This window comes from Anomalospiza imberbis, chromosome 3 (assembly GCF_031753505.1).
Source record: "Anomalospiza imberbis isolate Cuckoo-Finch-1a 21T00152 chromosome 3, ASM3175350v1, whole genome shotgun sequence".
Classification (NCBI taxonomy): Eukaryota; Metazoa; Chordata; class Aves; order Passeriformes; family Viduidae; genus Anomalospiza; species Anomalospiza imberbis.
The window spans coordinates 101,443,151-101,468,820 of NC_089683.1; the positions used below are offsets into that span (position 1 = coordinate 101,443,151).

Sequence of the window (25,670 nt, forward strand, 5' to 3'; positions counted from 1 at the left end):
ACCACAAATCCGGAATAAATTAAATTGCTGCACACTTATTTAACTAAAATGCTCCAAAAGCACATTAAAACACGTCAAAACAAAGTGAAAAGGGGCAGGCAAACAGTGGGGGGGTGTGCATCAAGGAAGGCAGAGATGCTGCAGTGTTTACTGAGGATGCCACTGAGTGCATTCTTAGCAAGGCACCTTCTGTAAAAGCCAGCAGGGGGTGAAATTATGGCCCTTTCTTTACACCACAGAGAGGCAGGAAAGTGAATTTGCATGTGGGGAAGGGCAGACTCTGCTTGCCCCGAATCTTCTACAGAAGTACCAGAGGCAAAATAAAAGTAGGAATATTTATGACCACCTTTCTCAAACTGCTTCAGTCATGGACAACAACAACAATGTAAACACATAATTTTCAAAACTGTTTTTGAAATGTCAGCATGTTTACTGTTGATGAAGTTGGATATTTAGACTAAAAGAGGTTTCAAAACACAAAGGGATTTATTTGGCTGGATACCAAGGGAACATTTTCTGTCTGTGTTCCTGTATCTAATTGAGAGGAAGCCAAGCAGCATTTCTGCAGAACTCTGCCAAACACTTGCCAGGTAATTTTAAGATGTTTCTTACTTACTTTTTGATACTTCGAATGACTCAAACTTCACAGGCTGAATGTAGTTTACCAGGTTAGACATCTCTTCCGTGGCCATAGCCTCACTTCCAGCAGTACCCTAGGGAAGAGAAGGGAAAATGCTGCAGTCTGGTCTGTCCATCAGAGGCCACAAATGCCAAAGCCCAGTTTTCTATCAATTGTGATATCTTTCACTGCCCCTGGCTAGAGAAGGCAATGCTTCATGTAGGGAATGTCACATAGGAAACAACAAAATGGGCTGGAAGATGTAAGTGTTTACATTAAACTGATGCTCTATTCATTCTTTTTACGTGGCTCCCAGGGAAGGGACTGCATTACCTCCACTCCTGCACAGTGCTGAGCACATGCATTAGTACTCCTGGATAGATAATAAAGCTCTCAGTTTTTGATGTCAGGTTTTTCATCCAACAATGCTAAACACACCACAGGCAGCTGCCTCAAACAGATCTGCTGTGGTGCTGTTTGTTCTTAATCTTGAGAAAATAAAAGTATAAACAAAGCAAAGACGTGCTTCCAAACCAACCAACAGCCAAGTTAGTTGGGAAAGCCGGTGCTGTGCTTCCCGGTGCTCTGCCTCCCTTTCTCCACTGGATGGCAGCTCCACTCCTGGTAACACGCGCCAACCCCATCCCCAAAAACACATCTCCGTCCTTACTTCATCCATCGACGACTTCTTACAGTCGTCATCATAGTCATCATCATCATCGCTCTCCATCTCTGCTTCTCCTGAAAAGTTTCAAGCAGAAGATAATGACTGGCTGAGGCAACAGTGACAATTGCCAGTGACAAATCCAAGAAGGATGTGCAAGTAGCACTGCTCAAAGCAGCCTGCGCTGTGCATGTGCTTTTTGTCCTAGCACCAATCAAACCCAGCACTGCTCCCGAGGGACTCATCCATCTTCAGCATTGATTTCAGTTCTTATTGCCCAACCAAACAGGAACTCTTCCTTTGCAGCTGCTTGATGCTTATTCTTTGGCAATCGGCACTGAGAGAAGGGTGCAGTGTGCTCAGTATGTGGGCAGAGTTTCACAGACTGCTCTGAGATATTCCCGAGTTTGGGACACAGCCCCAGGGTTTGAAGATGTGAGTTCAACCTCCTGCTGTTGCAGGATCCATGCAGGACCTCCAGGGAGTGCCTCACCCCCTGTGGGAAGCAGCAGCCTGCATGAGCTGAAGAAATCACCATGAAAATCGATGAGCTTCTGCTGTGCTGTGCTGTGCTACCGATGGCTGCTCAGCAGAACCCATCTGTTCTGGGCATGCCACAGCCCCTGCTCTGAGGCAGCACGGCTGGCAGGGTCTGGCACAGAAGCCAAGCGCAGGAGCTCCTGGCAATTCCCTTGGCAGGGCACTTTGGGTGCCTGGCAGGGCTCTGGAGCAGAGCTGAGCCGTGCCAGCTGAGGGCAGTGCAAACCAAACAATGGCAGGAGATGCCCAAGGCTTATCCTTTCCCTGAGAACTGGAGCAAATGGCACCAAATAAGGCACATCTATTGCCTCACTCCCCATTTCAGGGCACTCATCAAATTTCCACGGGCAAGACGTAAATTGTTTAACGTTAATTAACGAAGGCTTCCCCTTGCCTTCAAAATGTTTTGATTGGTTGCATCAGAAATTAAATCATTAAGGAATATCAAGTTTATATTTGCCTTTAGAAACTCCTCCTGTGGGTCTGGCTGTCATAAAGTGTACCCTGTGCATCTTAATTCTCCAGAAGGAAGATTTACTTATCCTGCAGTCACCTATCCGCATCTGTAAGAGTGACAGCTCTCCCTGAAGACTATATTCCACAAACCTTCCAGCTTTCTTCAGCAGTGGCAGCACAAAAATCTAACTACTGTGCAGCATTCCCAAATCCTCCAGAGAATGGTAATTCAGTCTCACTTCCTCCTGTCAGTTTGGGGCCTAATCCCAAGTGCACTGAGTCAATAAAGAAGCTCCTCTTTGCTCCAGCAGGCCTCCAGTCTGGCCCAGTGGGCCCCTTCTGAGCACTGGGAGCACACACGAGTGTGCCTTTCACAACCCAACGATGACTACCCAGCCTGCACTTCCTTCCAGATGCAGATGTTGAAATGTCAGGCTTTTATTCATCAACACATTTCTTCCTGAGTGTTTCATTGAAGAAAATAACATGATTGCTCAACAGGCTCAGGGGGTGGCTCAGAGAGCCTCAGCACAATGCAGAGAGCCAGCCAAGCTCTCACAGGATTTGCACTGACAAACTTTGGATGGGGAGTTCTCAATTGATTTAACCAGACTGGCAAAATAACCCTCTGCACAGAACACAGGAAGGGGGAGGTTGGCAGGTTTTGGCCAGCTTGCACCTCTGAGGCAAGAGGTACATGATAGCCTGTTCTTGCTGGAAGTGTCAAGAGAGGAAAGTACACAGCACATGGTTCATTTATTTAAAAACATTTAACACAAATACTCCCAAGGAGATCAAATCTCATTTTCAAGTTCTGCATCAGACAGCAAAACCAGGACAAGTAACACACAGGACTGCCAGCATGGAATCAAAATGAGTGTTTCAGGAGGTGTGGTGCATGTGCACTGCCTTTCCCCCAGCAGCACGGCCCTGTGCTCACAGCCAGCCCTCTCTCCCTGATTCATGGCAGGGACACAAAGCCACCCTGAGGCTATCTAAGGGACAATTAGCTGCAATACCATCATTACTGTCTGCATTTAGATGGGACTGCAAACCCAGGCCAGCACAGGACCTCTTCAGTGTTCTGTGGCACACAAATACAGTGAAAATAGTCGTTCTCCAGGGAAGCCAAACAAAAACCTGCCCGTGGACAGAGGCAGACAGAAGAATATCAAGAAATTAGAGGATGCTGCTCCCTACCACAAGTTAAAACACAGGTACTGCCAACCACTCACAGGCAGAAGGGCACAGGAAACGCCGAGGGCAGCTTGAAGGATGTTTTCAGGGAGCTGTCCCTGCTGAGTGGGGCAGTGTGGAGGAGATATAAAAGTGCTCCTTGGGAAAAACAACGAGTGGGCAAAGGAGGCTGAACCCCAGCTGATGGGTAGAGGGGTTCAACACAGTAATACTGACTGGAGGATGATCAGGAGAGCTGGGAATGACAAGCCAAATCCCTGGGTCGAGGAAACAGGGTGCTAAACGTTATCCATTCTCATCATCCTGACAGATACTGACAGCCTAATAAAACCAAAGGCTAGACAGTGCTTGAAATTTAGAGGAATCTGGTAATCTGCTTTCTCAGACCCTTTCAAACAATGGCCAGGATGAATTATGAATGTGGTTCTTGCTGGTGCAGCTTGTTAACTCTGCACATTTAGGCAGCCACCAGCATCCCAGGGGGCAATCACCTTCTGGGCTTTTTCCACTCTACATCAGCACTTGCTGATTTTTAAAAAGGGAAAAATAAACTTTATTCAGTTTGATAAAGCGTTTTGCTTTGTAACAATGGGTCACGGTCTCACCTGGCGTCAGCAGAGACCATGCAGTTACATACACTGAGCCTAAAACCTTTTATCCAGTTTTCCATTTAGGCATCATGAAACCATGGAGCCAATTCTGCCCTCTGGCTCTGTATTCCATGACTCCTTCCTTGCAGCACCCACTGCTCTGACAAAACCATTATCCTATCAAGAGAAGATAAACTAACACTTTGCTTACTTAACAGTATTTAAATACTGCTCCCTTAGGAAGCTTTAGCTCCTTTCAGTATGGGCCTGCTTTTGGTGAAATGCAGGTCCCTGCAGAACTGCCACTGCTCCTTCTGCACTGTGACAGAACTTCTTTGGAAATCTTGCTTGCTTGGTCTTGTTCATTGTACAAGACTAGCCAGCTCTAAGATGCTTGTTTACCAAAATTGCAATCTATCTCACATGGGTTACCTCAGAAATCCTTCTTCTGTTTTGTCAGCTTTGCTCTACTTTTAGAAAAAGTTTTTTCCACTGATATGTATTGAAGTCACTTCCTACATCAGTTTCATGGGCATCCTGCAAGGCATCCTACAAAGCTCAGAATTCTTTCTTTAATTATTGCTACTATTTCACCAGCACTACACTTTTACATGGTCATATAAGACATCAAAAACGTGGGTTTACTTGTGTTTAAATCTGACCTCAAGCAGTGTAAGACACAGTGAATTTGATATCAACTCCAGTCTGAATTTCCACTTTGTTTGGCACTGCTGTGAAAAAAACTAATTTAGAATTTCCAGAAGGCTAAATCAGCACAACTTTCTCCTGGAGATCAGCAGCAATTCTGACAGGAGCTATACAACCCAATAGAGTAGTTTGAATAATATATCCAAGTTGCTAAATGTCAAGATTATATTAAGGCTGGAGTACTGAAACACTTAATGTTGAGAAATATTAAGAATCGGACTTCTGATTAATTGCATTACTCCAGAAAGAAATTGGTATTGGGTGCAGAGGAGCTCAAGGCTTGCAGAGCTCCAGGATGACACACTGCTAATATGGAGATGTGAGAAGAAGGGTGTCATGCTGACTCTTGGGCTCTGCCACATGGAAACTCTTCACTACCACAATGTTCTTATAAAATGGTGAATAATTTTTTTTAAACTGTCCACAGACAGAAAAACTGGCACCTGATTTACAGAAACACTGAATTCTCATAGCTGTAAGCCGTAGCTGTAGTCTCTGGAGCTCTGAATACTTAAAAATTCAAAGTACTCTAGAAAAATGACATTCCGGGTGTTCCTCATCAGTCATCCCTAAAGTGTTCTTAAGTTCTGTCAGATTCGTCTGTCCTCAGATAAAATTGGTTTAATGATATTGCACTTCCCACAGGTCTCGTTCAGATAAATTCACTGCTGTTTGTCAGGAGCTCACAGGCAGCCTGGATACCCCCACAGAAACTCACTGAGGATACTCTATCTAGGATCAAGTACTGAATGACAGAGAGAGGAAAAATATTGACTAATTGCATTCTCAGAAAGAGGCACAAGTCCTAAAGGAGAAGCAGAGGCTGATACAAGAACTACAAGCAATGTGTTTTGGCAGTCATGGATGAACCAAGAGACCACAGCAATTTTGCAGTCTCAGTTCCAGCATTTTCTAATTTGTAAGTGCTCATGTTCATAATCAGAAGCTGTTTCAGAGGTAATACAGGCATAATAGTCACAGTCAATTTGTAAAATTACACACCCTGTTATGGGATTGACCCTTCTGCCTGGCATCATCATCATCATCTTTACTCACAGCCCAGGTCTTTTCCTAGGAAAGCTCCTAGAGAGGCTCCTGAAAGACAGAGCTGTTGCCCTCTGTGCAGCACAGGCCCTCAGAAAGCCAAGGCCGTGTTCTTTGCCACTGTCCTCACCCTGTGCTGGTCACAAAAATGGAGAGTTAGGAACACAGGGCTGATTTCAAATGCTGGAGAGGAGGCAGCTGGAACACACACTTATTTTTCTCCTGCTTGGGATTTGTCTAAAGCAAATCAAGAAAATAGTATTAAATCATCCCTGACACCAGGATGAACCTTCCTTTGAAATCCAAAGCGTACTCCAAAGCATGCCCTTTTCAGAATTTCTTAAAAACAACAGTTGAAAACTCTTTCTTTGCTACTAATAGGATAAACAATGTTATCCACAAATGAAGCAGGATTTCTTTCTCGTCAATTCAGCTTGGGGCAAACTGCCAGCATGAAAATTTTCAGCTCAGTTAATTGGAGTTTAGAAAAAACTACAAACAATGGGGAAAAGTTTTTAAATGCCAAATGGTAATGAACTTATATTTCAGCAGAGCTTTCAATGTACTCTGTAAGTTTTCTACTGCTGGGGCATAAATGTCTCTGCTTATAAGAACACCAATTTTCTGTCTTGATAGGAGAAGAAATTCCAGTGCTGGGAACAGACACTGGGCTGGGAATCAGGATATAGAGATTTTATTATTTCTGCCTGTTTCTATCTCTGGAAGAGAAGAACATCTTATAGCACTTTACACAGAGGTCCATGACATGTTCCCAACTAATGCAAGACAACAGCAGGTTGAGCCTTCCCTGCCTGAGGAACAGGGATCTCATCCCTTTATCCTAAACCCTGAGGCACTGCAGACACTCTGCAGCTCCCCTGGGGAACAGGTTCTGTCTGAAAGGGCACCAAATAATGGCAGGCACAGCCCAGAGGCAACAAGGAAAAGAAAACATTTATATTTGATACTGGGCTTGGGCACACAGGAAAGGCAGCCAAGGGTGGAGGAGCTGGCAGCTGTCCTTAATAAGCAGTGCAGAGAAATGTCAGCACACATCAGTGAGCCCTGGGTCATTCCATGAGAACTCCTCACAGAACAGACTCCAGGATCAATGACACTTCGGTCTTGGTTCCTGCTGAGCAACCCACAATGGTGCACCTTTACCTTGCTGGAGCACTGTAAATGGATGAGATTGGAGCTGCATTTGTGTTTGAAGGAGAAGAATATCAGTAGACCCAAGTCCTACCTGCTCCAGGGGAGGAAGGCTCAAACATACTGGACGTGTCACTGCAAGTGTTGGAAGCTTGCTCCGACAGCTTCTTCTTTGCACTCCCGTCTGCTGACTTATGAGACTTCTTCTTATTCTTCACCAGGATTTTGTACATTAAATCCATAGGGCTTGGGAGAGGAACCCCAGCTTCCAGCTTCCAGGAAGAAAGAGGAGAGATTTGTTGGAATAGCAGAAGAAACAAGCTTATGGCAGTTTCTTAGGGACCGTGTGGTAGAGGACAGTTCTGTAACCTCTGTAAGCCCTGTTAAAATGAAATGGATTTTGCACAAGAGGCAATGTCAACATTAAACAAAACAGAGCCACTGAGGGCACTTAAGAAGAAAAATGCTTTATGAAATGTCTGCAGTAATAACCAAAATAAGTATTAGCTCAGATATAAGAGTCTACATTTTAAAGTGGCAGCTATGAGGACCAATTGCATTTCAAAGATCACAATTCACTCTATCAGGGCAATCTCTGCATCAGAAATGATGCTTAAGTCGCCAACAGCTCATATTGCTTAACTCCCTCCTTTAGACTGAAAGGCTTTATATGAAGAATGAGGCAGGACTGAGACACTTCAGCAAGAATTCCCACAGACATTTGTGATGTGATAAACACCAAGGCACATTACCGGGTACTTTTCCAATGGATCCATAAGCAGTGCATCTCCAAATATTAATCTGCAGTACTCTGCCATTTTTGCCTGCTGTTTAGGGCTGAAGGGAAGAAAAGAAAGAAAGAAATGAATCCTACTAATGCTCCAAAGTGAAAGCAGCAGTAATGGAGTACCTAATAGCCCTAAACTAGATGTAATTTCCTGATCCAATATCTGTGAATTTTTTAGTGAGACCTACATATATCATGCAATTATTTCAATTCCCCTGATGGAGTTTATCAAAGGGAACATACACGAAGTAAAGGCATAAATCAATGGAATAACAGTGAAACAACCATAACATGAATTTGCCTCTTTCAGGGAATACTTTTATTCAAAATATAAGTATTTTCCCCCTCGTGTTACTTTACACACATGCCTGGCATTTTTCTTGCACTACAGCAGTTCTCACAACATCCTCTATAAGTAAACTGAACCTCAGCAAACTCTACCTATAACCAATTCTCCCAAAGTGCAACCAAAAGATGAAATAATTCCTGCATGCCAGTGATGGAAGTTTTAGGACTGAAGATAGGTTTTATGGCTCAGAAACATTACTCCAATCATCTCAAAATGCAGCTCAGTACTACAGTCACTCTCTAATTTTAGAAAACTGATGATTTTTGTTACGTGTGCCTGTTTAAAATGCGTAGCATCTGATCTGAGGCATCTTTCAAAGTTTCCTTTTTTGACACTCTGCTGGGAAGCCTCGATTAAAGGACAGGTTTATATGGCTTAATATAACTTCCTCAGCTCCTGCTAATTAGGATCTGCATATCATGGAAGAGACAGGGATGCTATAAGCTGTTATGTTACCATGGAGTTACTTTTCATGACAAAATAGAGCTGGGTATAGAGGAAAAAAAGGAAAAAAATGCTGCCTGTGCCCAGCTGGTCAGTGGTTACCAACTCCCAGGGTCAGCGTGGCCAAACCAGAGCCGAGAAAAAGGCTGGGCGGCCGAATGACATTTCAATCAGAAAATGTAATTTCCCTGGGATCAGCATCCTGGCTGCCCCTGGAAGCAGATAGGGGGTGAAGCAGTCATTAGCTCAGTCACTGACAAAAGATACTGCCAGGAGGCTTTAAATTATTCCCCAAAGCAAGAGCTGCACGCAGTTTAAATCCCTACAGCATTTCACAAATGTTGTGTTTTGCATGCAGCCAATTCTGCAGAGAAGCTAAAAGGCACTTTTAGCTGAGGATGGAAAATCAAGCTGAAGACAAGCAAGGCAGCAGAACAAAGAACCCACACAGGGAGAAGGTGATGGAAGAACAGATCAGGCTGGGACATTGTGTTGGGTATTTCCAACCCTCAGCTACCAAGGGAAATAAAGGCACCACTCAAGCAGTGTGCATGTGCCCTAAATCCAGGGGTCATTAGAGTGAGTTTTATTTCAGTCTGCTCCACCAGCTTGTGTTTTGAACAGATCCATACTGTCATAACCCAGGAAGTTCAAAGGACAACTCCTTGTAGCAAAAGAGGGCATTTATTGAAACCGGAGTAATTAGATGTGACATCATCATCATTCTTAAATGGGCACAACTCCAAAAAGAACTCTCCATAGGAATTAAAAAAAAAGCAAAAGCAAGAGTTAAATGTGATAAATTTACAGTCACCACCACAGCTAGAACAAATTCTTCTGATCTTCTGTGTTTAATTACATGTTTTCCTCAAAGAGAGCACAGTGAGAACTTTCATTTTTGCAAGCAAGAAAAATGTAATGCAACATTATGTTGGTTCAGCGTATAAATTCCAATGTCATTGCATCCCAGAGGCAGAAAGTAGGAAAATTATGTGAAAAACTAATAGGTTTTAATACCACAAAAATCCCTTGAGGTAGTAAACAAGGCCAAACGAGGAATATCTTGATATTACAAAATTACTTGTCTTTGTGAACTGGACTACGTGTACAAATATTTTTAAAAACTCCTAAGACGGGATAGAAAAAATTTAGGAGTACCAGCATTTAACTGTGTGGTAGACCCTTGTGCTCCCTGTCTCCCTAACATACATACCTATGCATGTACTGCTGCAAAAGAAAGATCACTAGGAATAGCAGATTACATATCCTTATTCAAGTATTTTAAGAAGTTGGAAAACTGGTTTCTCTTTATTTTCCATTCTTTGAAAATTACGAACCAGAGCAACAGAAACACCAAATTTTCTAAATCGATATGTTCCCCCAATTTTGTTATGAAGTAAAAACCCAGGTATTTCTTGGTCCACATCTCCTCTTACTGGAAACTCTCTCAGCATTCATGCATTGCAGCGAAAATTGATTGTCTGAAAAAAGCTGACTTTATCTGCTTTATGATTTTTACTGTACAGACAAAGGTAGCACACAGACTTGTTTTAAGTGCCCCCAAAACGTGCCAGGGCAAGGGGACATAAAGTAGGAACACAATACTTGGAGATATCTGGAAATATAAAGAATGTTAAGAAATGTTTTCATTACCATTATTGTATTGCCTGCACTTTGTGTTACTGTGTTTGTGTCATGCCTGTCATGAAGGTCAACCACAGACACTCCTTGGTACAACTACTGCTCCCAACATTACATTTTTATCACTTCTGCAGAGATACTTCCTCTGCATAAGACAAAGGCACAGATGCTTCCCAGAGAGTCTAAAATAATTCAAAGTGTGGGATGAAAAAGTGATAAAAATCCTGTTAATATTTGAAGCAACAATTCCAGCCAGAAACCAGCAGTATGAATAACTGTAATTAAATTTAATCTTGGAAGCAATCTTATATGGATACTGCTCAAGGATCACTTAACCTTTTTGCTATGTCATCAGTGCATTTCTAATTATAGAGTGTCTGCTTTCAGATTTGCAGATTGCTTATCGGCTTGCAAGCCCCATTTCAAACGCCAAGGTCTCCTTGAGGTATTTGCAACATTTTCAGGGCACTCCTCTGAACCATAGCTTGTTTTAGTGGTCTTTTTTTCAGTGGGCATGTTTTGACTTCACTATAAATGATGGCATACATAATATTTTATGTCATTCTAAAAGTTACATGCTCTCCTCTTTTTCTTAACTTTTTATTGCATACAAACAGGCAAGAAAAAATACACTAATAGTGGAGTTATAGTGAAGAGAATAAAAATCCTTCATGCGCTATGAAGATATTGGAGAGGAGCCCTTCTAGGAGACACATCAAAGGAAAGCAAATTAGATTATTTACACAATGTGCTAAAAAGTGATTTTTCCCCTAGGTGGACAAAAAGTGTCCAAAATATTCCCATGAACATAAACCAGAAGAAAGAAAAATTGCATTTTAAGTCCGGTGCTGATGTGAAACTTGTTCACCTCTGATAATTGCAGTCTGTTTAAAAGCCATGAACACAGGTTAAACCCATATTTTTGTTTAAGCCAATGCCAAAATTTCTAGGGGACCAGAATTTCAGAAACAACTCTCGCCACTTGAAAAGCAGAAAAATATTTGGTCCCCTAGAAGTAGGAATTGATGAAACAGGATTTGTTTGACAGCAATTCTAAAAAAAACATTGGTACTTTTTGTTAACATTTAGGGCAAAGCCCAGCTTTAAGATCTTGGAGAAAAACAACATTCCAAGTAAATGAAAAGACAAAAGGAGCATTCCATGAAATTAGGTCAACTTTTCTGTGAGTGACGTGACTAATTGCAGATTTCCCCAGCAACTAGTGAAGGAATTAAGGGGTAATTGTAGAAGTTGGTAAAATAACCGGAAATTATTTTCAGGCAAAGCAAAATCAGAAAACACACACACTGAATCTGATCATTTACTATAGCAGAAATAATCACTAGCAGGAAAGCCTCAGAAAGAGAAAATGTTTGGTCATGGTTTTGCAAACTTGCTTTGCTAAAAACCTGTGTCTTAGCAATGTATGGAAAAGGATATCAGAGAACACACATCAGGTTAATTCCTTATTCCATGACTGGAGGTTTCTGGGGAGAGAGGTCCAATGCCTTCCATGGGGCAAACTGTAAATAACAGAGTAATGCAGCAGGAACTCTGTTCCCTTTCAGTCACATTCCTGCAGTCTCACACTGCCTTTAATTCTGACACTGGTTCATCTTAGAACTTTAAAGCCACTTTTGTATATAGCTTACATCTGACTGGAGTTTATTTCATAAATCTTTTTACTTCTTCACCTTCCTAAAATAGAACAGATCACCCTGGAGCAGTTGAAGATTTAAGTTGTGATGACTTTAAAGGAAGAAAAATGTAACTCTTGTGGTTAAAAAAATTTAGCTGTTGTTTTTCCTCTGCCTCATATTAACAGAGTAAATGTACATTAGAATAAATCCGGAAGAATGAGTGCAAAATATAATACTTTCAAAAATGATGCTTGACATCTTTCCTAAAGCCAGAGGCTGCATTTGGAAGCACTGTGAGTTCAAACCTATGGAGTGGGTGAGTGCAAGCCCAAAGGGACACAATGTACACCAAAAAGAAATGAGAGGGCCATTAGAAAAGGCAATTAAACACAGCATCTGTGTGGTCTTTCAGAGGAAGACAGGAATAACTAAGCAGGATTTAAGAGGCAGCTGCTTGAATCACAACCATGTGGTCTCAAAATGTGTGCAGAGCAAACAAATATTTGCCCACAAGAGGTAAATTTATACTCTGAGGTATTCAGGTAGTGGAGCGCAGCCCTCTGATTTTAAATGTTTCTACCTACATAATTTCTGATCAGTATTGTCACATTGGTTCTTTTAAAACATTCTTACATAGCTTCTTCTACCAGTTCCTTCCCTTATGACAAGAATGTTCCTCCTAAAAAATGGAAAAGCAGTTAGCTCTCACCTTTTTCCTCTTTCAGAAACAAAAGTGCCAACATAATTTCTGATTTGTACTAAAACATTCATAGCTGCCCCCAAGAATATTTTATTTTACACTGGGAACAAAACTCAAAACACAAAAGCAAATCCAAAATTTAATTTCTAAGTCCAAACTGCCCCCAGAAGTGTAGGAAATGTTTTCAGAGCAAAAAAAAAAAAAACCACAAAAGGGGAAAAGGCAATTCAAGTTAAAGCACATGTTATGTGTCAATGTCACCCCACTTTGAACCACGTGGTCTCTGCATTCAAAACCAAGGTTAATGTTAAAAAAAATCAAAACTATAAAAAAAATAGATCACTGGGACAAGCTAAAAGTGTTCTCATTTATTTTTTCTTTTCTTACACAGAAAAATTGTCCTTTTCTTGTAGCTAAAAAAGAAAAGAAAATGAAATAAACTTATGTAAACTGTTATGTTTTTGGCAGAAATTAACAGTTTTTGGCCATCCACACCACCTATCCTGCAGTTCTAGAAGTCCAAGGTTCTGGCCCCTGCTTCCAACATGAGAGACAAACCAAATCCTGAATGTGCTTACAGCACAGAATAGGGTCACAAGCAGGTGAAATACTGCCTCGTTTTCTTTGGAGTATTGCTGTATTCCAGCAGGACATACCGAGAGTGAAAAGTTTAAAAAATCCCTCTCACAATCAAACTTCCTTTCTCATACAAAATGTTCTGATTCAGGGAGGTTTTCAAGAACAGGCCCAATTCATTTTTGGATAAGAACTGTTGTTTGGGTCACAAGTGCACACACAATTCCATGCCTAGACCTTATAAAAAATGAAACATCAGACAAGAAAAATGTGGCAATTACTTACGAATCCACATGATTTTCAAAGGAAAGGAGGATTGGAAAGGGCGATGTCTTAAATGCACATTCAGCAATAGCTTCTATTACTTCCTAAAGAATCAAAATAAACACAGTTACAAATTCAACTCTTTAAAGAAGCAGAGTTTTAACCTTTGAAGACAGAAAGGACCAAACAAGCTCTGCAATCATTCCCTGAGATCAAACCTTCCTTCCTGTACATCCCAGAAGGCTCTGGATGAGCTCTTGCCACAACCAAATCTTTCAACCTGAACTATAATCAAATCTCCAAAATGTCTAATGAGTCTCAAACACCACATTTCTCAAGAAATTATTATGTCTGCCAAAATCAATAGTGTAAATGTAAAGCTTGGTTTTGGTGTGGTGGAGTTGTTCCATGCCTGCAGCTACGGCTTTCATGTGCTATAATAAAAATCCTCTGATAAAAGCAGATCTTCCAAACATCATCAGCACAAACACGTATCCATAAAATCCTTAGTTACTCTGATTCACATTTTAGTTCTCTCTATTTCTTTTTTTGATGTCAGAAATCCCTTTAAGGCAAAAGAAAGGAAAAAAGAAATCTTTACTCAATTAAAGCAGCTGGTTATGTGGTAATTATCAGAAGACTCAGAAAAGGAAACTTCCGTAAAGTTTCCTGTCAACTCTACAGAAAATGGAAACCCTAAATCCAGTAGAAAATTCATTTGATAATGCTGATTTTAGTGAAGTGCACAATAAATGCACTCATTGTTACAAATTATGAAATGTTTCCCTCTGGGAACAAATCTCTCTTTCAGAAAAACATAAAAAACACTGAAGGCTTTTCATATGCTGGCACACTCTGGAGTTTCTAAGAACCCATAAGTCCCTGCCATGCCGAATCATAAGGATGACTAACACCTAAAAGATGTATTTTTGTTAAACAAACTTTCTCTGGGGATCCCTCTTGTTCATTTTCTGCACTTTTAGAGGCTCAACTGAGAAGTATAACCGTGAGAAACCAACTTCCTAAAAGAAAAGCTGAGCTTCTGGTACATTCTTCTGGCCCACTTGTTTTCAACTGCCTTCCTGCTGCAAGAAGGGATGGAACCCTGCATGAGTGGGGAAAATAATCTGATGAGTAAAATTAGGATCGATGATGAGATGTGAGGATGAAAAGCTCAAACACCGGTTCAGCGAAGGCAAATGCTCCATGGTCAGAGAGACAGAAGCTGGCAGGTTCCACACTTGGCTCCAGCTGCAGAATGACTCACCTGGATCAGCTCTCCAAGGTGTAAACAGAGATCCCTGGTTATGGCATGACATCCATGGCTGCTCCCTATAGGATCCCAGCCTGGCAGCAGCTCACAACCCGCAGCTGAGAAAAACCTTACGGATTTCTGAGTCATGAAGCAAGGGGAAAACCAAGGAACCAAACAGCCCAGGAACATAAGGATGGGGAGTGCACAGTGCTGCTGCCTCTGCACTTCAGGAAGTCTGTCTGAGGCTGTGAAAGTCGGCAGACTGAGCAGAATCCCTGTGCCATGGTCACAGCAAAAGCGTGAGCTGATACATGATTCAGCATTCAAGACATGAATTGATTCTCACACTCCTGACACATTATTTCACTGCCATTTTGCTCCTCCCCAGCTGAGCAGCAGACCTTGAGTGTTGAAAAGAAATCAAGATGTTTTTCACATTTTTCTGGGTGGATTAAAAAACGCCTGCCCTGAAATGACCGATGAAATACTCTTGAGTAGGTTCAAAATACCTTCCAATATCTCTCCTGCCAGCACAATGCCAAGGGTTGAACATCTAAATATCCAGGGATAATCCTCGTTCCTGCTAATGATCCTTTTAAAAATCAGATTAACTTTGTTTTAAATTCCTGCTCATGACCAAAGCAGTTGAAAGCCATCTTCCTCAATTAAAAGACTTCCAGCAATCAAACCCCATGCCTATAAACATAAATGGCTTCCCATAAACATAACTGGAAAGTTAATAACAAACGTGCAAGAGGGTTGTTTTATGTGTTTCTATGATTAACTCAGTCAGGGAAGAATTAGAGAAAGCAAAATGGCAAAAAAAGGACTACTCTGGTACAAGTGAAACTTAGTGTTCTGTCTGTGGCAGTCTGTTTGCTTTTTTCCCCTAAAGAAAGGCACTAAAAGACAAAAAAAAAAACCCTACCCAACAACAGGTTTCAAGTATGGGAGAAATGTCTCAAAGCTGTAGCCACACGTAATCCCTGAACACAACCGAAGTCAGTAATGAACATTTTTCCACATATTCTTGCACACAGCTAAGGCTAGAAACATATTTCCATGGTGAGTTAGTGTCTCAGATGAAGAAGAATTATTTCTTCACACTTCAAAAATGTTTTCCTGAGGTATCATTATAAGCTGTACTGACTAATACTACAGGCAAACACCTTCATTATCCTCCTCTAACAAAAACATCTTTAAGAAGAGCAAGAAGATAACAATTGAAGGTTATTGCTAAGGGTATGGTCTCTACCTTATACTGTAGAAAAGGAAATGGAAGAGGAAATTCAATAATAAGGATGACATGTTTGGGCTTTGAATGGCATAAATATTCCTTCACAGCCTCCAAAGATACTAATTTTTCTTTTTCACCTGCAAGTGCTTTGGGTCTGGTCCCAAGTATCAGGGATGACATTGCACACACACTTATTAATTTTTTTAAAATATAATGCCAAGTGTCTGTGTCCTGTGTATGGAGCCTGTCCATCTGGCCATGAGCAGCATATTCTCTGCTGTAGAGAGCGCGGGACTCCAGGACGGTTTGGATGGATGAGAGATCTCTGAAGTCAGGTCTTAGAAGATGTGGTTTATTAAAAGGGGGGAAAGGCCCTGCTTGGAGTTGCCAGGCGCAACTCGTGGCAGGCCCAGGGAGAGAGGGAGAGGGGGAGAGAGGGTTCCAGGTGAGGGTCCCAGGGGAAGGTCCAAGAGAGCGTCCGGTCCCTCGGGCACACCTTATCAGGGGGCTACAAGGTGGGCTGGAACAGGACTTGGGCCAGTGGGGTTACAGATATCTGATACTTCAGGGGAGGGTCACAGGTGTGGGATGAACCATACATTGGGGGTGAGACAGAGCATTCCATTTGACCCTTGGACCTATCTGCAGGTAAAGGGCATTGTTTAATTAGAAAGGGGGATTGCTTTCAGCCTGGCTATACTATTGTTTTCTAGTTATTCAGTAGTCAAGGTTTGTTATTTCAAATCTAGTTCTCATCTCAATGTCTGTATTTTCCAAATTTTTTGCCAGGCAATCATATTTATAAGGTTTTCCTATTTCATCTTCCCCAACACTCTGCTCACAGGAATTTAAAGGCTTGCAAATGTTGAGATCTAGCTGCTACTTCCTGTCTCAGTTCAGGACTTTTGCCTCCCACTGCCAGTGACCAGGCAGAGAGGAGAAAAGGAGTGAACTGATGCGCTGGTTACTGCTGACCAAATCCTGTTGCCTCCAGCCCTGTCCCCTGGAGCTGTAACCCAACCAGCTGTTTCTCGCAGTGCCTTCACACTCCCATTTGTCTCTGTGCAGAGCCAGGTGTGGTGGCTGTGCCTGGTCCTTCAGCCCCGGCTGTGGCCTTGCCTGCTTCTCTCCCTGTGAGATTTGCTGCAGGGACGTGCACAGGAGCATGGACCTGGGCACGGAGCCCAGTCCCCAGATGGCACTGCTGTCACACCACATAATCCCTTTTCCTCACACTGCCACGACCACCAGGAGCCTCTCCCCATGCAAGGTCCAAATGCTGCAACATTCTCTTCCAGCGATTCTGCACTTGCTCTGTAATTTCCTCTTCCAGCAGCTTTTTGCCCTCACATTTCTGCCCCTCCCACCTTGGCAGTGATGCATCTGTGAGAGTTTTGCACGAAAAGAACCCCCCACAGGTAAGCCAGCTACCCAAGAGCTGTACCTTGAATGATATCTCAGTTGTCATGGTGAATCCATGTGTGATGACCGGCTCCTCCTCCGCTGTCCGTCCCTTCCAGCAGTCCAGCTCCACGCAGCGGCAGCCCGACAGGAGCACCTGCCGGTACATCTCCACAGAGGAGTTGCCAGCCAGCTGTCCAGCTGGGACAGAACAGAGAGAAAGGGAAGTCATTCTGGGCCTCAGGAATGGATACAAGCTAACAATAATCAGAGTTAACAGCAGCTTTTGCCCTCGGCTGAGAGGAATAACACTCCAAAGAATATGAAAAGTGTAAGAACGCAACGGAAATCCCTTTGGCACAGTCAATGTCATGATTTGGATCCTGCCCTCAGTCAGAGAAACAACACAGCTGAAGCCAGCTCAAAAGCTTCTGATGGGCAGCATCAACTACATGAAATAAAATAATAATAATAATAACAACAACTTAGTTCTATGAGATTTTGTTATCCCTTGACCAGCAATGTGAAATTCAGACTCAGGAGACCAAGACCACATTTTCTCACAACATGCAGTGTGGTTTAGTACAAGATGAAACAAACCCCCTGCAGTCACTAATGGCACCACCATTAGGTCTCAAATCAATATTTAATACACTAACCACTGCAATGAGTTGGTCAGTTAAATTTCCTGATGTGATACTGTATTATGCAGGGAGAAATTAAATTAAACTGTCCTTTTCCAATAATGAGATAATATAAATCTGAAAATTAAGAAGGAAAAACTCATTTTTTCCAAACGTGCTTAGCATTAAAAAAGAAACACACACAAAAAATTTCCAACCCAATCCAACAAAGAAGTCCAGTTAGATTCAGGGAAGGATATTCAACCAGGTTGTCTTCATTTGCTGCAACAGGTTTGATTCCAGTCATTCAGATACAAATCTCTTGGAGCAGAGAGGTAACAGTAATGGAAGAATAGCTTTGTGCCTCTTTTAGATGTGAAGAAAATGGATGCAGTTTCCTGCTTTCTAGCAGACTTGCTGAGAAGATCCTCCTGGATTTCTTGAAGGAAATTCATTTTCTTTTTAAGGAGGCAGTGAGTTAATTTACAGTGAAGATTCTTTGCTGACTGGGGACATATAAATACTTCATCTAGACTGGCATATACTATAATGCAGATGAATCCTCATTTTATTGTCTCTGTGATTCTGTGTTTAGGTTTTATGCTGGGAAATACACATTATGGGATTTGCTTCACAAAACAGCATTGTCTGCTTTTGCTCTGTTTTACCTTGCACTAAAAACTGTTTAGCACAACCCTTTACTTGAAAATCCCTGTTTACAGTTTCTTTCTGATACATGAGGTGGAGCAATCATAAATACTCCACAAGGTATTAACATTACTCTTGTTGAAATCCATAAGAATTCTCAGTTCCTGCTGGAACCAGTGAGAAATATCTGTTAATAACAGAAGAAATTGGCCAGGGCTGGAAAGCTCTGAAAATCCAAATGGAGTCAGCAAAGTGACAATGTGTCTCTTTTTTTCTTTTTCTTTTGGAATTTACCTTTTTCCTGTTTCACCTTTGATTATGGCAGATTATCTTTCCTCACACAAAAACCTTTTTGGTGCAATTCCAATGTCTGGGTTAAGTAGTGGTTCTTTTTCTTGGCAGGATGGAAACAAGCATAAGCATGGATCAGGGAATAACAACTCGCATTTCCGTGTACTTATGCCTGAGCATCTGCTTATGAAATCTTGGCTCTCATAGGGAACCACTGAACTCTACTGCCTAAAAAAACCCACTTTCACTTAGAAAACTGTTCTAATGTTGTCTTCCTTTTCCCTCAGAGCACTTAAGAGTTTGGATTAACAAACTCTGTTTCCCAAGAGACTCCTGGCGCTAAGTGTTTTGGGCTCCAAGATCCTTCACCTTCCAAAGTACTTAAGTAAACCATGACATGCATCACTTGCCATATGACATTTCCCACACCACCTTATTAGTAAGGCTCAGACATTTTGGAAGGATTCCTGCAAAGGATAAGAGGATATTCAACCTCCAAACCATAAAGCCTTCAGAAAGACCCCCAGGCAGAGCGTAAAATTCTAGCACACGTTTTAATAGTTCCAGCAGCCTGTTTTTCTGAAATACAGAATATGTGAAATGTTCTCCCAAATGTGGGGGTTTTGCATACATTATTTAAAAATTTCTATTGTGTGAGTCCCTATTTGCATTTAGCTTAAAATACCCCTTTTGCATTCTAAAATGTGATAACACAGACACTAAAGGGAAAACTTCCAGTATATTTTTAATAGCCTGAGTACAGATCAATTTTTCAATACTGGAAATTGAAAGCATTATGTATTCCCTTCTACAATACAAGCAGTGTCTACAGTAATACCACGCATAACATTTGCATTCCATCACTCTATGTGGGGTAAGGAGAAATGGATTTTGACAAAAAATTCACTTTTCTGAAAAATGTGATCAACTAAATAATACCAGACAGGATACTATGCAAAATGAGCCAGTGCTGACTGATCTAAGCTGAGGATGTGACCCAGATTTCCCCACACAGAGAAATTCTGCACTTCTGTAAATTTAAACTGCTTATTTTTCAGGAAGTGCATCCTTGCTGGGTTCATCCACCACTGTTTTTCCAAGTAAAAGTTATTTGCAATACATGGAGTTAAAATGTGGTTGCTATCTATTTAAGACATCTTTCTTCCCCAGACTGGGGATTTTTGGATCCAGCTATTTGGAATGACCTAGCTCTTCACTATTCTAGAAACAGAGGCTTCTTCTTTCCTCTCTCCCAAAGTTTCTCCCAGCATGAGGTGCCTGTATCCTCCCTTTGCTGGGCACGAACATGAGTTGCTACATCTCCTCTCTCCTGACAAGTCCTGGAGAAGCAATCAGTGCCCTGGATCACACACTGGGGTTTGCAGTGTACAAACTCAGAGCCCCACACTGATGGGAGCCTGGCCCCTCACCCCAGCAGCCACACAAGGTGATGGCAGCTGAGATTTTTTTAGACACAGCCCATTTATCTGAATTAATTTGCCTCCTGAGCTATTTCACCATGCGCAGGACAAGCGGATCAGACCCCACACTATGACACACTCTGCTCCCGCCTGTATCTCAGCCAGAATCAGGCTCTCAGCCTCGCCTGTTGCTTTTAACACTTCACACTGGACCAAAGCAGGACGTGTGGCCAGCAGCAGGAAAGTGTCACCCAGCTTTCCACCCCTTCCGTATGCTGCTGTCGGTTTGGAAACTCTTCTGGAGGCTTTGAAGTTGAAGAAGGTTTCAATGAAGGAAGTGCTGAATGCAGATAATAAGCAGCAACAGTGAGGACTGAGGAAGCACAGAGAACAGAAGAGCTGGAGCATGGTAAATGAGAGGTCACAGGCAGCAATAGAAAAAGAACTGACCCTCATGAGACATTTTCTAGGAACAACTGAAATATCAGATTGTAAGCAGGGAAGCAGAGGCTGAGGGTGGACAGGATAGTCCCACATTGGCTGCATGTGCTCAGCTGATATCTCAGTAACCTATTGCTGAGATTATTGTTCCTTTTAGCCAAAACACGTGTTGAAGGCGTGTGATTTTAGTATTTTGCATTTCCCATAAACAACAGTAAGTTGCCCAGCCTCAAAACATGCAAAGCCGAGTGTGATATGTCATCATTTGTCTCTGACTTTGGGTGCTGCTGAAAGAAATGTTGCAAAATCACTCCCCACTGTGCCCACAGCAGAAACCTGAGGTGAGACTCCAGGAAAAAAGCAGGGTTGCACTTTAAGGGCTCGAAGGAATAAAGAAATAAATATGATACCAGTGAGAAAAAAAGATGAGACAGCAAAAAAAGTTTCTCAAAGATGACATTTCTTTAAGCTAGGCTAGGTTCACTGCAAATCACTTCTTTCTTCATGGGTTTTTACCTTTGTTCTTAAAAATTACATTTCCCTAAGAAAAAAGAAAGCAGTAACACTTCTAAATAAATAATCAGTACTTGATGTACTGCCAAGAGTTTATACTAAAGGCTAGGAAAATGATCAGCATAATTAAAATAAATTTGGAGTGTGCACATGGTGCTTTTTATGTTATAATGTTGTTTCTTTGTGCATGCTTTTTCTGGGTTAAAAAAAACTAACAAAGGGAGAGATAATTGGTAGGGCACTAAGCTCAGTAATCATAAAGTAATGCCAGGCTGAATGGTTTTCTTATTGTCCTGATAATTATTACATGACTAGTTGCTATTTCATGGCTTCAATGAGGGCAAAGGTGCTTCCAAAGCCATAAGCAGTTGAGCAGATCCTTTAAACATTTTGGGAAAAGTAATAGACTGCCACCGTTAATTTTATTAATTTTATTTCCTTGTTGGAAGAAAGCAAATGGGAATGTGATTGCTGTGTCCGATGTAGGTTCAGAGCAAAATCCCAGGCTGTCAGTTTTTGCAATGCACAGATAAAAATCAAATCATTAATCCCATTGTCGGCCAGCTGCCACACATTCACTGAACATAATGAACCCACTAAAAGGGAAGAGCTTGTGGTTAGTGCCTGTAAATGTGAAAACATGCACTCTGAAAAGGAATTTGAAAGAGTTTCAAACTTCTCTTGCACTATCCCCAGGGTTTATCCTGATTTACTCCCCCCAGTTTACTAAGCTAGGAATATTTTGTCAAATTAAGACTGAAGATCATGTTTCCAAATATAGCCTCTGAAGTTACTTGGAAATGCAGGTAAAGAAATCTGTAGATGCAATCTGAGATGATCTGAAGACTTTCACATACAAGTCAAAGCAAATGTAGCAAGTGTCAAGGTAAATAATTAAACATGTGATGCTACTCGTAGTGCAGTTAAAAAAAATTAGAATAGGTTGGACTAATCATGAATTCCCACCCTTAATTCTTTGGGTTTTGGCTTTTGTACATCTAAACCTTTAGAACACGTTTCTGTCCTGACCAGCCCTGATAAAAATCTGTGGTATGGACCTGGCTATAAATTCCTGCTGGTAGAGTGGAGAGCAGTCTTTTATCTCTTCAGATCAACCTTAAATTGCATGGTCTTTAAACCTCCCTTGGGCCTGTGCTTCTCACTTTAGTACTACAGCTTTACTCTTTTCTTCCAGAATATCTGTGTAAAGCTGCAGCATTTGGCTTAAGCACCAACTAATCCTCAGTGACAGAACAAAGTCCATATTGGAGGTAAGAGGTCTGCAAAACATCATAGTTAAAAATTGCTTTTGCTTTGGCCACGTCTTCGCTCCACCAAAGAGCATAAATTTCTGCATATTGGAATCATAACTTAAAAGTGGCCACACTGATTTTAGTTTCTTTTAATTCAGAGAAAGAAAATCACTGTCAAAACAAATACTTATGTGACAAGTTCTAGCACAAAACACATTTTACAGCCGAGATATAAACCCTTGAAAAATGTTGTCTAATGGAAACAATGACAGCTCATTCACTCTATAAAAGCTGGCGAAGGTGCTGGAGAAAGAGGTGTAGCAAACATAAAGCAGATGAAAATAGCTCCCATGAGGTCTGTTTAAAGTGGGCATTACCATTGCCTGGGGTTGTTTATGTTTTGGTATACTGGCATTCTGAAGGAGTTGGTCAGTTAAGGCCAGCATTAAGAAGCCTACATTATGCATCAACCACATATTTAGCATTCAGTGCAGCATCATTTTTAAAAATTAAACATAATGCTAAGTCATTAACAAACATGACAGGAGAGAGCAAACATCAAATCAAACAGAAGAGAACCCCCTGTGCACATCTGCTTGCCCAAAACATTTGCTCCTACCTAAACCAAACTAAAATAGTAAATTTAAAATCATTTTCTCACAAGTTAACAGAATCTTGGACTAGAAAACGAATGCCAAAAGTCAAATTCCTGAACTGCCTTCGCTTTTTCTGAGTCTTAAAGCATTGTTGACTTTGCTGTGCAAAGAATACAGTTCAGACTGTAACTGTAATTAACGGGAGCTTCTGGGTGCTCAGCCTTTTTAAAAACATGACAGCACCTAAAGGTTTCAGCTCAGATGTTAGATAATGTCAGGGAACAGATCTCTCCTCCTTGCATTCATGGGCTGTCAGAAAGTTATGTACCACTTTGGAACCTCCCTAATCTCTGAATCAAAGCAAATTTCATGGAGCACAGAAAGCCGGCAGATTTAATATTTGGGGGCAAATTTATGAGCTACAGAGATGTTTCCCATATTCTGCTTTGCACACTTGCCTTGCTATCTTTGTTGCCATAAAAAGTACAATGTTCATTCTCCTCCCTAAAGACGGGCCTTAATCTGAAATCCCATTTGAGGGAAACTTTCCAGGGACTTCACTGGGTTTCTGACCAGGCCTTATCTGAACAATGCAACCGCTGCTCACTCACCTGTTAATAAAAGCATATTTGATGCATTTGTGTTGCAGCTGCAACAAAAATCAAGTGCCACCCTTGCTTCCCTGAAGACCGAACTCCATCGCCTGTTTAATGCTGATGATTTTAGCGTATTTTTTGTTACTACTGAAAATACACTCAGAGTTTTTGCAAGGTAAGACATTAGATCTGTCCAACACTGCTGTACCTGTGAGGTAGGTGTTGTGTGAGGAGTTGATGAAATAGTGTGACAGTGGTTGAGACATGTCTTCATTTAAATCCAGTTTCTCAGGTGGAACGACGCCATTCTCTTCTCCACTCAGATACCGCATAAATCCATCCACAGATATCTGTCCTGAGAGAAACACAGACCCAGGGAAAGCACCAATTAATTTCAACTACAGATTCTGTGACATGCAGATAAATTCAATACACACTTACACAAAGGCACGTTGAAAACCACATAACCATCAGCCAGGCTTTCACCTAGTTATCCAAATATTCTTTTGTTATTACTACCTCCTTTTCAGCCATACAAGTTGCTGGTAACACACATCCCCTTAGCTGTAACAAAGATAAATCACTTCATAAGCAGCATCTACAGAAAATCAAGTGCATGGGGGAGTTACAATGAAAATAGATCTAAGCCCATCAAGGGGTCTTTGGGGGACAAAACAAAGTACACTTTCCAGAGGAAACCAAGAAGCCTGCTACACACACAGGTAACTCTGGCCTCTTTGGGTCAATGTGTGTATGAACTACCTTTCACGTGGGAACTAAGCTTTGTTTTGTAATTTTTATATTTGTCTTCTAATTGATATCTCACTGGAGTGAGATATAAATAAATAAATGAGCATTTCATATGCTGCTGTCAAATTAGAAAGCTGAGTCCTCTCCTCAGCTCAAATAGCCCCATTCATCTCAGTGGAGCTGTTCTTACTACATCAGGAGGAATTTGGCTGTCAGGCCTTCTGCATAAAGGTGACTTTAGAGTGTCAATTTGTACATTTAGACTAAAAAGAAATCCAGTAATCTATAATTGAAGATTATTGCTTAATTGAACATATTTGAGACATTTTTCTTTGCTTGGTATTTTTTCTATTTTGTCTAAATTTCATCTGTTTACTTAACCACATATCTTCAGTTATTTCAGCACCTGCCCACAGTAAAACAGGTGTTCTGTACCTCTGAACTCCATGTTTGGTGACTCCCAACAATGAGAATTTCTTACCTCTTGTGCCCAATCCAAAATATTCTGCATAGTCTGTTAAAGAAAAATCTCATTTGCCTGTTGATAGCATTGAAATTTTGAAGATTTCAGTTCTACTCCTGACTTTGCTACTCTCTTCCTTTCAGGACCAAGCCCTTTTTATACGAAAACATATAAACTTACACATATTTTTCTAGAATGATAAAAAGGAGCAGACAAACCTGTCTATTTTTTAAGTTTCTTTTAAAAGCTTGGAACCACATGATGCAAATATTGCATCTTGTAAAAATGTACAGCATTTACTTAAAATGTGTGCTTGGACCTGATTTGGATCTTGCTCAGAGAGGAAAAGATAAAACAGCTGTAAACAAGTGCATTAAGTGCACATCCTCATTTTCATAACAACCCAGGACTGGTAGCATTAAACAGACTTATTCATAAGAGAAGAAATGCAGTGACAATACACAGCAATGCAATTGTCATTCTGTAAAATGAAAACCATCAAGTCCATCCACTATTTTAAGGCTGCAATCTGAGTGCAATCCTGTCAGGCTCCACAGCTGCTTTGTTATAGGGTAACTAATCATCCAGAAATGGAGGCCCATGTATTTTCCTTTCCACAAGAAAAAATGTATGAAGTTAAAAATCAGGAAAAAAAACCCCACCACTGAGATTTTTAATTAATCTAAAGGTTTTGGAACAAGCTTTCCACTGCCTCAATCTACCAGAGAATGCCAACAGTACCAGGTGCTGTCAAGGAGTTAGCTTGACCTAAAATCCACCTAAGAGATCACTCTACACCAAGTTTACTGGG

The 25,670-nt window shown here is 41.3% G+C and overlaps 1 protein-coding gene across 4 annotated transcripts in view; it reads right to left on the reverse strand.

Annotated features, from left to right (window-relative positions):
- PLCB1 (phospholipase C beta 1) overlaps positions 1–25,670 on the reverse strand; it is a 338,452-nt gene that overhangs the window by 78,853 nt on the left and 233,929 nt on the right. For all 4 annotated transcript variants that reach the window (XM_068186088.1, XM_068186087.1, XM_068186090.1 and 1 more), the window contains exons 10-16: positions 23,855–24,001; positions 17,308–17,465; positions 13,393–13,475; positions 7,723–7,807; positions 7,065–7,242; positions 1,290–1,360; positions 617–713 (exon numbers count right to left, since the gene is read on the reverse strand). In XM_068186088.1, the coding sequence (XP_068042189.1) occupies positions 617–713; positions 1,290–1,360; positions 7,065–7,242; positions 7,723–7,807; positions 13,393–13,475; positions 17,308–17,465; positions 23,855–24,001 (819 nt within the window). The remainder of the gene's footprint in view (positions 1–616; positions 714–1,289; positions 1,361–7,064; positions 7,243–7,722; positions 7,808–13,392; positions 13,476–17,307; positions 17,466–23,854; positions 24,002–25,670) is intronic.